Here is a 12,394-nt window from a genome sequence, read left to right as displayed (position 1 = left end):
AATCTATGAGAGTTTGTCATGCAAGGTGCTGAGGAAAAAAACTGTCAATAACTGGAACTAGGCCTATTTAGAGATTAATGCTCTATATACCATGACCAATTCCCAAAGCCATCCAGGTCCCCCGCTCCAACATTAAAGGTCGAATTCAGCCTTCGGTTGAATACACTGCTCCCATTGATTTCAAAATGAAGCAGACGTGAATCTGAAGAAGTCAGTGGGAATTGCACCTGAGGGCAGAAGTCAGCTCTAACTTGAAAAGAATTTTTTTTTAAAAATCACCCTTTTTGTTTTATTGTTTTCTACCTAACAGTGGATTTTGCCCTAAAGAAATAATTTCATATACATAGATGCAAGGAAACAAACCACAACCTGAAGCAATTGGATTATGGTGTCTGAAGTCCCCTTCACAGATTGTTATTGCTTTAAAAGGGATGAAGACAAAATAGAATTTTATTTAAAAACATGTGAGGACTTTGTGAAAAATACCATCTCACCTGTCACTGTTGTCAGCAAGGTGCCATCAGTGTTGTTGTTATCTCTTTGCTTTAAATGATATGTTGATATGAAAAAATATTGCTGATTCCTGAGCTGGAGAAGAAGAGCTGGTATTTGGCTGAAGGCAAAAAAACTCTGAAGTATAATAATAATTATGTGGCAAACTGTTAACCTGTAGCTCAGTGGCCAATGAACATATCTGATGATTATGAAGAGATGTGTACACCTACTAGATAAAGAAGAAACTAAAGAGGGGGGGGAAAACAATAAAAAAAGACAGAAATAAAATGTAATACTAGAACAAGTTCAGTGTCTATATATTTCAATTTGCAAATAGTGTACTAATCTTCACAAGTCCTATTGCTCTTACCCAATACATGGGAGGTGCCCTACTATTCAAGGTATTCTACTTTTTGCTTGCCAAAAATAGATGACCATATACAAGTGTGGGATGATATTTTAATGGTATTTTAAATATAGCTATGTATCATTTCTATATTTTAAGTGTAATGTTTTATGTGCAGAATGTATCCTAAAAGCATACCTTCTTAGAGGACTGATATTTAGACATTCGGTCACCCTTTCTAGCATACTCAGAGGAGGATGCTCCCCAGCCGGTAAGCCAGAATCTTTAGCCAGGTTATTTTAATATTAACGTGATCCTGAATAAATAGTGTACGATATGGTATGTTAATGTTCTATGCTAAATTTGCTTTAATAAAAAGTTTCTAAATAAACAAATAAGTCACTTTGTTCTGCAACAGAGAAAATATATTTTGGGAACAGGAAACAAGACTGGGTTACTGATGCATTTTCAAAGATGCTTGTCATCTTACTTATAATCTGTCTTGGAATCCTTTGATAGATCCACCCCCTGCTTTCTTTTTCAGCCTCCTAGTGAGCAATCCTGACAGCTTTAATTGTCTCTCTCTTCTTGACAGGGATTCTCAAAGTGGTGTTTTCAAATGGAAGTCACTGTGTGAACATTCTTGGATAAAACTGTTGAAGCAAAAAGTGCAAAACAGCTCAGCAAGTTTTATCATAGTCTGTGTAAATATTATATCTGCAATGCAACTCCATTGGATACGCGCACTGAGATGTGTAATGGAATCATTTTTTTCACTTCGGGGGAGGGGCAAGAAGGAACAGATATTTTCTGACTTACTTCTTTTTTTCTGCTGCCACTGATTTGTCGGCTCTTGATTTTTGAGAAGACTCCCTCCATCAGCACTGGTGAGGGGAACAGCAGCAATTACCCTCTGCCATGCAAGAAAAAGATCTTTCTTAAAACTTCATAGATTGAATGTGGGCCATTAGGGAATGATAATGTCTTGAGGGATAATAAATCCCTAGTGATAACAAGGAACTAAATTGTACAACACACTTCTTTTATTATGGTGCTCTAGAGAGAAACTGTCTAAATACCCAGATGTTGAGGAACTGTGACTTTAGAGTAGCAGATGATTACTTACTTCTGTTGTTAGAAAGGGGCAAACCTGAGGTAAGATGAAAAGGATTCTGTCTGTTCAAAATAAGGAAGAATACTGGTTCCCCTCACCAACCGGAGGTGGTATGGTAGATGGTCTGTCAATAAGAAAATCTGAAAGAAAAAGGAAGATGCTGGAGAGCACACTAAAATGGCCTTGAGAAAAAGAGTGTCTGAGAAGGAATTGGGAATAATCCACTTGGATTTAGAGGGAAGAGTAAATGAAATACTTAATTCTTCAGGTTCAAGGATCTAGGTGAGAGCCTTGCAGCACTTGAAATATTTCTAATATTCTGAATGGGAACAAATAACTTAGGATGCTTACTCATAATACCAAATAAGCTAGGTGAGCCTAGCTCCCCCTGTCGGGTTACTGTTGAAACTCTGGAATTGATTTAGTGGGTCACAATCTGTTATTGCATTGATGAGGAGTAACCAGAAATTAATAACTACAGTCTAGTATTCTGTTGAAGTTTGTTTTAAGGAGTATTTGTATTGTGTAATCTTGTGCTCAAAGGAACGAGGTGTGCAGTTTTGGTTTTCTGAAACAAGAAACCATTTATAAAAAAAAAAAAAAAAAAAAAAAAAGGATAGTCGATAGTGTGCAGCCTCAGCAGAGAAAAAGGTTGCCTGACTGTCCTAGGAATAAAACATAATTGGCCTGATAGATTGTGCTTTTTAAAAGATAAACCTTGTTGACATGTCTTTATCATTTAGATACTTTTATAATACACCAAGCAAAATGGAGCACACAGCTTCTCATGATTAGTACTTGAGACAACACGTAAAGAGGGTGTCACAGTTCCTGAGGTAACTGTACCTCTGACCCTCTCCTGGACTCTGTAAGGGAACCCCACTTAAGTCTCAGGCCTCTAGCCATCACCTTTCTTGGGGCAGGATCCCGCAACCCTCTCCCTCCAGACTGGGGAATTAGGCCACAGACTCCTGCAGATGGCCTCACAAGGTCTGACTAGTTCAGCACGTACAATCCTGTTGTTTCAAGGGCAATGACAGGGTTCACCAGTAACCAACCAGCTTCCATATAGCAAAGTACTAGCCATCCAGAACAAAATCATCACAGAAAAAACATGTCATAAAAACAATAAACAGCTTGTACACATGTCTAGTTTAGCTAGGGTGACCATATGTCCCATTTTTATAGGGACAGTCCCATTTTTTGGGACTTTCTTATATAGGCGCCTATTACCCCCAACCCCCTGTCCTGTTTTTTCACAGTTGCTATCTGGTCACCCTAAGTTTAGCAGATAGTTACCCATCTTCCACACAGAGACCTGGGTAGGGTTTAAAGTACTTCAGATCCTTTCTGCAGGGCCTGTCTCTCTTGATCACAGTCTCATGTCATTTCTGTTTTGAAGGTGAGTGACCCCTCTCCCACATATATGATCTCAAGTCCTTCGCATTCTTAGGCATCTTGAATGGTCAACCCAGGATATGGTATTTCCCCAAGGGGTAAAGCGTCAAAAGGACTTGTGTCCTGCTTCCTTTTTCAGGATTGGGGATTTGCATTAATTACACCCCACTGACTTTAGTACCTGCAGGAAACATCTTTTAGCTCACCCATTGAGCCAGGAATACAAGCCACAGCATCTATATAACATTTATAGTATAGATAAAATAGTCTTTGAATATTCCATGTTTCCAAAGCATGTCATAAAGGGCTTTAATGATGCTGAGACTATTTCTGAGGGTGGATGATTGTGAGGCCGGTCCAACATAAAATATAGCCTAAAAAATATGGACTAAAAGGAGGCTATGAGAGCCAGTGGCTAGGGCAATGGTCTGCAAACTAGGCTCTATTCCTCTCCCTATCACTGGACTACAGTGTGACCTTCTACAAGCTGTTTCAGCTTCTGAATCAGCCTTCCTCTAAGGCGATGATAATATTCACCTTTATAACATACTTGGAGATCTGAAAGTGCTATGTAAGTGTTAAGTGCTATTCATCTCTGAGACTGGGACCTTAAACTCTTTCTTTTTAAAATAAATGGATCAAAAATCCTCAGGGTTTTAACTTTAACTCCTCAGAGTTTACAAATATGAATCAAACAACAACTCCTAAAAAAAAGTCAGTTCTAGAGGTAAAAACAGCCACCATCAAGATAACCAGTGAAGATGCATAACTATGTTTCCCTTCCACTTTATTTCAAGTAAAGCTATTTATTTATTACAGGTCTTTTGCACTGTCACCGCTTTTATGAGGGACTCTCCTGATCAGCAGTCATTGCCTGAAGAGAGCGATGGATTCTATGCAGGGATTAAGGTAATGCAGATGTCCTTGATTTACTGCACTTATCCAGCATGTCACTGAAGAATATTTGAATATTAACCAACATACTCTGGAACACAATATGCAAGAAAATAGGACTTGATGATCATAATTAATGTAGCTTCTACACACCCAGTGAGAAAATGTCCTAATAAATTACGTGCCATTCTATAAGCCTTTCTAAAGCATTCACGGTACTGTCTAGGTGCTGACACTGTCAGAACATAAAAAATATGCAAAAGTGCTCCATGCACCCTCTAGCACATGTCCAGATGCATTCCAGTGACTATGTACAAGATTAGGAGTGCCAGAGCTATGTGAAGTGGATCTAATCTACCTGGATTTCAGAAAAGCATTTGATATAATTCTACTTGGAACTTATTAGTTAAATTGGAGTAAATGGTGATTAATATGAGAATCAAAAATGTGGGTAAGGAACTGGATAAAGGGGAAACCACAATGGGTCATGCTGAAACATGAACTATCAGGCTGCAGGGAGGTTACTGGTGGAGTTCCTCAGGGATTGGTCTTGAGACCAATCTTCATTAACATTTTCTTTAATGACCTTGGCACAAAAAAGTGGCAGTGCACTAATAAAATTTGCAGATGACACTAAATTGAGAAGTATTGCCAATACAAAGGAGGATTGTAACATAAGACAGGAAGATTTGGCTGACCTTGAAAACTGGAGTAATGGAAATGGGACAACATTTAATAGTGTGAAGTGCAGGGTCATGCGCTTTGGGACTAAACAAGAATTTTTGCTGTAAACTGGAGACTTATCAGTTGGAAGAGAAAGACTTGGGGGTATTGGTTCATCACCAGATGACTATGAGCCGCCAGTATGATGTGGTCACTGGTGAGACCTCATCTGGACTACTGTGTGCAATCCTGGTCTCCCATGTTTAAGAAAGATGAATTCAAAGTGGAACAGGTGCAGAGAAGAGCTACTGGGATGATCAGAAGAAAGGAGAACCTACTTTATGAGAGGAGACTTAAGGAGGTTGGCTTGTTTCGCCTCACAAAATGAAGGTTGAGTGGAGATATGATTGCTCTCCAGAAATACATAAGAAGGCTAAACACCAGGGAGTGAAAGAAGTTATTTACATTAAGGGCCAATGTTGGCACAAAGCCAAATTAATACACACTGGCCACCAACAAGTTTAAGCTTTAAATTAGACTAAGATTTCTAACCATCAGAGGAGTAAAGTTCTGGAACAGCCTTCCATGAGGAGTAGTGGGGGCAAAACATCTCACTTGTTTTAAAACTGAGTTTATGGAGGGGATGGTATGATTAGGTAGCCTACAATGGCATATGGTCCATCTGTAATGGCTGTTAGCAAATGTCTCCAACGGCTGGCGATGGGACACTAGATGGGGAGGGCTCTGAGTTACTACAGAGAATTCTTTCCCAAGTGTCTGGCTAGTGGGGCTTGCCAGCAAACTCATGATCTAATAGATCACCAAATTTGGGGCTAGAAGGAGTTTTCCCCTAGATCAGATTGACAGAGACGATTGGTTTTTCTTTGTTTGTTTGTTTTTGCCTTCTTCTGCATCATGGGGCATGACTCACTTGCTGGTTTGAAATAGAAGAAATGATGGATTCTCTGTAACTTGAAGTCTTTAAGTTAAGATTTGATGACTTAAGTAACTCAGCCAGAGGTTATGGGTCTATTACAGGTGTGCGTGGGTGAGGTTCTGTGGTCTGTAATGTGCAGGAGCTCAGACTAGATGATTATGGTGGTCTCTTCTGGCCTCAAAGTCTATGAATTTAAGTCGGAATATCACTGCATTCAGACCATAAGGATGAGGAGAGAAAAATGAAGTACTAATGAACACCTGGATAAGGTCAAGGGAAAAGACTGAAAAATCATGCTTATGGGTAGACTGCCTTACGTGATTATTTAATATTGGAAGGTAATTAGATACCACTTTGATGGCTGCAGTATAGAATGATAGAGAATGGATTCGGTAGTTGTTTCCAAACAAAATATTGTTTTCACATCATTTTGTGTTCAGTTTTGAATGCTCTTTGGTCCAGTGGCCATGTCTTGTAGTACTAGTGTAGTATTCACATTATTCTCTAGGATTTACCTATACTAAATACAGAGAATACTGCAAGTACCCTGTTAATGTTATTTAGTTATCAAAGGCAAAATAGGAGTATTTTTATGAGCAACCACCGTATAAAGATCCAGATCTGCCTCTAGATAAATGTGCACAGTTCCCCCTGAAGTCAATAGGAGCTGATCTAGTGTAACCAAAAGCAGAATTCAACCCACAGGTTATCACAAAACATACTTGGATCCATAGTAGTGAAAAGCATTGTCCTGTATAAATGAAATACATAATTATGCAGAGCCAGAGTGTCTCTTGGGCTACACACCCATGCAGGGGCATTAAAGGGAGATAGCCCCAGCTCATATGTATGCACTATCCAGACTTTGGGTTCAGATGGACAAGGGTAAGAGTGCTGCGTACTAGCTACTTTCCCACCAGAGCAGATGAGCAAGGAGGGAGTGGGGAGTGGCTGGAGTCTTGGCTTTGCTCTGGAATGCACAAGACAGCAGAGCTATGCTGGCATAGAAGGAGAAATAATCTGCTTCACGTATGAGCCACTAATCGATTATTTTCCCCTGGTGCAAGAACAGGGAACAAGGAGGGAATTGCACTTAACTGCCCTGCTCCTGGGGCAGTGTGCCAGTGTGCCACCTCATACGCTTGTATAGGGCTTGTGGTACTGTCACTCTCTAGCCTATGATCAGTGAAAATATACGTCTCAATGCATTGTAATTAGTTCTTTTTTTAAAGTGATACTGAAAAAAAATGATTCCATGCTATCCTATTGTTGTCAGGACTTTTTTTTTAAAAAAAAAAGATTCTTTTCAGACCAGGAAATAAGAAACTGTTACAGACTACTGATGACAACTGCAAATAGTTTCCTAATTTCTGAACATACTGTAAAAGCTTAAAAAGCAATTTTACCTTTTGAAATTAGAGACAATGATTACTTTATCATGAATTTGTAAGTTTTTTTTTAAAAAGAAAAAAAAATCATTTTTTATGTTTCAGAAATATCCATTTTGCCTTATTTTTCTGTCATAATTATCTAAGATTGATCATCTATTTTACTTCCAGTTTACACCAGAGTCACTACAAATTGCAGAGGATGACAAAGAACATGTTTTGACCATTTTAAGTACTGTACCTATTATCTGCCAAGGTCAAGGTGACATCTGTAAAATTACTTTACAGCTGAAAACTGAAGATTCTGGTAAGAGATTTGTACATTGTATTTAATTCATTGTGACTACTTACTTTTTGCAACTTATATGGTACAATGAGTTTAAAGGAAAATTATAACATTTAGATAACATTAAATAGTTGAAAAAACTAAATAGCTTGTTAGCTTGTAAAACAAAGTAGATGAAAAAATCACTCATGGTTTGTTGCCGGTACATTAAGCAATTTCAATAATAGCTACATCATAGTTCATTGTGATTTATTAGAGAAATAATGATAAAGAAAAGGATTTTTTTAAACATTTAGGGTTATAAAATAGCATTGCAAGGTTCTGCATTCTGAATGTTTCTTAACCAGAGTGACACTCAGAACAATCTCATCACTTATTGATGGTCACTCAGAACATCATCATCAGATAATTCAAGAGCTGGATCAATAATAAATAAATAAATAATTGAACGGATTTTGTATCTTTTTCTGCATAAATTGTGATTTTATTGATGTTAGAAACATATGGTTAGGTCCAGTCAGTATCCCAAAGAACCTACGCTATAAAACCTCAGTTCTACAAAGAAATAAGCACATGTAACTTTACACACTTGAGGAGTCCAACTGACTTCAGTGGGGCTATTCATCTATGTAACGTTATACACATGTTTAAGTCTTTTCACCATCAGGACCTCAAAGACTTTTGGACAGAGAAGAAAATCATGAAACATTACAGATATTGTTTTGTATCCCATATAACCTAATTTTCCCAGTAACAGTGCATACCCCAAGAAGGGTGTAGAAGTTAGGAATTTAGTAGTTTTTCCCTTTTAAAAATATCAAGAATTAGTACATTACATTACATTCCTTTTCTAGAAAATGAAAATACAATGGGGTTTTTTTTGGTGGTTTGATTTCTGGTTTTCACTTGTTTGGGGCTTTTTGGTGGACTGGAACACGATAGAGACAAGGTGGGTGAGGTAATATCTTTTGTTGGACCAATTTCTGTTGGTGAAAGAGACAATCTTTCAAGCTCCACAGAGCTTGTCTCTCTCATATCCTGGGACCAACATGGCAACAACAACACTGGATTAATTTTTGTGACATACTATTGATTACTTTCTAAGTTGTTTGCTTGGGAATGTTAGCAAATTTTATCTAAAGAAACATTTTGCCATCTTAATCAGCAAATATTTTTCCCAAGGCCGAAGTGATGTAATTCTGCTCACATCCAGAAATTATGGCTATTCATTGTCCATTTTCATCACCTAACAACCAAATTTTCTATCAAGGGACTGATTCTGCTGCCCTCCAGTGTATGCTGTTCCCTTGAAGTCAATGGGAGTTGCTTTTGGGGACAGGATCACAATATCAGGCCCACCAGAGCATTTGTCCACCTGTTAAATGTAGTATCTCATTTTAAAAACTCAAGGCAAAACAACATACAAGCTCTGGATTTTTTTTTCTTCAAAATAACAGAAAGTGTGACTTTTGCTATGTGCTGGTTTTACCACTGGTGAGAATTTTTTAAACAACCCCTGCTCCACGGGTGAAATCCTGGACCCACTGAAATCAATGGCAAAGTACCCTTAGACTTTAATGAGGCCAGGATTTCACCCCAAATCTTTGCCACTGACGTATACATTATATAGAACTTCTCCGAAAACAAAACAAAAAATCAATAATCCTCTGCTGAGGTTCAGTCTACCACCCCACTCTTTCTTCTCATTCTTTTTTAATCTCCCTGATGTTCAGAAACATGCATTTAAATGAGCTGAAATCCCTCCACTTTTCTTCCCAATCCTCAGCACATGCACAGACAACAAAGGGGATAAAAAGGCATTCAAAATGAGAACATAACTCAGTGATCTAAGATGAACTGTACCTGTGGTTTCAGCAGCTGTTAGCTTCCATACATGGAGTGGTTTGAATTTGCACGTGACTTAGTGGTTCACTGATCTGCATATTCCTCTTGGTGGCCTGGCTGTGTCAGCCTACCAAGTGAGCATTCTTTAAACTCACAGGGTCAGATTTGTAAAGGTATTTAGGTGTGTAAATATGCAGATAGGCACCTAGTGGAATTTTCAAAAGCACCAGAGCAGGTTAGGCACCTTTGAAAATCTGGCTGATGACAAATTTATGAGCAGCGAGCTAACAAGACTGCAGAAGCTATTCTGCCAAAGTTAGCATCTAATACAAACTTGCTTGGCAGGAGCCCACTCCCTTTCCACTGCATGTTTTATCAGTCTCTTAATATTCTAAGGGAGACTGACCGAGAAAGTTTCCAGAAGTAGATTTATTTTCAATGTGTTAATGAACTTGACAAGTTGGTGCTGAGAGGTACAGAGATGGAGATACAACTGTACCAATTAAAGAGCCTTGGAAAGAAGCTGTTACAGAAGTGGCAAGTTTCTGTCCCTTTTAATCATCTAATTTATGTAGTTTAAACTAATAACCAACTATTGCCCTTGATTGGTCCACCCTGAAGCTGTTTGTCTATGTGCCACTGGGCCACATATATTCAACTGAGATGCTAAATGTCTATAAACATCTTCTGCTTTATGTATGCATATGCACTGTGCAAGAATGTTTATTCAATGCTTTAGTTGCATTTGTTTTTTGTTTGAAAGAAAGCTACAGCCTTTTAAATACTGTAAGATTTAAATTGGCCACACTCCTACACATTGGAAATAAAGGCTATTTTAGTTTTTATTCATTTATGCTAAAAGAAATTAAAGGACAAACTCCATGTTGAGTTGAGTCCATTTAACACCACTGTTGTGTTAATTATATAGGTAATAAGCATTGAGAAAGCCAATTAAAAGCATAGAAATATGTCTCTACGTTTAGATAATATAATGAATCCGAGGACACAACAGAGCTGTTGTGCTGCTTGTTTTATGTGTACCACTGTTACTTCAACAAGATTATTTTGTTTGATTTTAAACTTTTGCTCTGTGAGCAAACCTCACATGGTTACAAGAGCAATAACTATCCTTTGTGGAAAGCTTCTGTTTAATTGGCTAAAAAAACTTGAAAATTATCCATAACTTTGCTATACAATTGTAAGCCGGCCTTTAAGGATTTGATATCAGAGATGCCTCTCTATGCCATAGTTCAATTTGTATAGAATCTATGGGTTTAATCTCAGTTATATTGTATAGGTCTTTTCTATAATGCTGATTTTTTGGAAATGCTGGTTTTTTGGAAATACTTTTGAATATTTTATGCCTTCTGAATATAAATTAAGAAGCAAATCCATGAATTATGAATAATTGTTTTGTTTTTACCAAATTAATCCATTCCCAACATTTCTTGTCATACTGTAGGTGTTGGCTCAGACTGTGGAAACTGGGTGAAATCCTGGCCCCGCTGAAGTCAATGGCAAATTTTCTGTTGACTTCAATAGGGCCACGATATCCCCTTGTGTGTTCAAAGAAACCATTGGCCTTTTCAATGGATCACTTTGGGCTCAGGAACATCCTGGATGGCTCAGTTTTTTGTCCCTTAGAGGCAGCAACCCTGTCTCAGACCAGTTCTTAGTGGATAAGCGTGCACATGAAAAAACACCAATAGATGGCACTAACAGGACCCCAGATTTGTGACCTTAAAAATGGAGGTTAATGACTGAAAAGGCATGGAGACAGCTACCCTCTCACCCATAGAGGAGGTCATTTAGGTAAGAGCTGAAGCACAGTGGCAGAGCTGCATGAGTAATCTTACAATGTCATTGCCTCGCCAGCTCTGTGAGTAGCCAGATTCAGTCCCCAGCTCTCCAGCACTTTTCTATCTACGTTACATGCTTGTCTAGCTCCCATTCCCTTAGTACCCAAGCAGCTCTTAATCTTTGAATGTATTTATCCTCACAATCTGACTGTAAGGTAGAGAAGTGCTATTATCTCCAATTTATAGATGGAGAATTGAGGCACTTGCCCACAGTCCCACAGGAAGTCTGTGGCAGAGCAGGAAGTTGAACCTAGGTCTCTCAAGTCTTAGACTAGGACCCTAACCACTGCACCATCCTATCTCTCAGGCATAAACTGAATAATTTTGTAAGTACCTTGGCAAGCGCATCTTCCTGAAACATAGTTTTATTCCTTGTCATGAGAATTATCCATCTTCATCCCATGGGCTCTTCCCCATATGGATAAGAGGGTCACTTGCTAAGATATTTGCATCTGTGAATACAAAGGCATGCAACTGGGTCTTCATAAAAACATCTATTGGGAGAAGAAATGCAGTGACCATTTGCATAGCGATATCAGATCAAGTTAAATCATAACAACAGTTTTCACACAAAACCCACGTGGTTTCGATTAATGTGTGTGTCTGAAAGTAGAACATTTATGTCTGACAGTAAAGAAGGTGGGGACAACCGGGTAATATCTTTTCTCAGGCTCAATGTTCCTGTACATTTTAGATAACCTATTATTGGGGCCCCCAAACATAGCCCTTTCAGCATGCCAGGTGGATCTCCTGCATATGCCCTGTACAGAAGGCAGTTGTGCAAGAGCCTCTCTCACTGTGACAGCTGTGACAGACTTTGCCCAGGATGGAGACCGCATCAGCTATATCAGAGCGGAGCCAGTCACAAGGAGCGAACTACTCTGGAGAGCTTATGCGCCAAAGGATGTAAAGGTTGGTTGCACAAATAATGTGGAAAACATGGCAAACTTCAGTGGGAGTTTTGCTATGAAGGGAGACGGGGGAAAAGGCAATAAGTCTTAGCTGTATAAACTTCCTCATTGTGAGCACATTAACCCCGCACAGTGACTTAATATGCCAAAGAAATCAATATGTGGAGTGTTTTGCTTTAACAGGTTTGTTTTGATTATCAGCCAGGACATTAGTAGGGCCAACAGCTGGATTCTACACACAGTCACATTTGTATGTGT

At 38.6% G+C, this 12,394-nt stretch overlaps 1 protein-coding gene across 1 annotated transcript in view; it reads left to right on the top strand.

The window, feature by feature from the left end:
• Window positions 1-12,394, top strand: part of LOC141995842 (von Willebrand factor D and EGF domain-containing protein-like) — a 245,954-nt gene that overhangs the window by 89,876 nt on the left and 143,684 nt on the right. Inside the window, exons 6-8 of the mRNA XM_074967290.1 lie at window positions 4,173-4,262; window positions 7,407-7,542; window positions 11,920-12,137. Of these exons, the coding sequence (XP_074823391.1) occupies window positions 4,173-4,262; window positions 7,407-7,542; window positions 11,920-12,137 (444 nt within the window). The remainder of the gene's footprint in view (window positions 1-4,172; window positions 4,263-7,406; window positions 7,543-11,919; window positions 12,138-12,394) is intronic.

This window comes from Natator depressus, chromosome 11, assembly GCF_965152275.1.
Source record: "Natator depressus isolate rNatDep1 chromosome 11, rNatDep2.hap1, whole genome shotgun sequence".
Taxonomy (NCBI): Eukaryota; Metazoa; Chordata; order Testudines; family Cheloniidae; genus Natator; species Natator depressus.
Note: the sequence above shows the minus strand (reverse complement) of the source record. Positions and strands in the feature narration are given on the sequence as shown.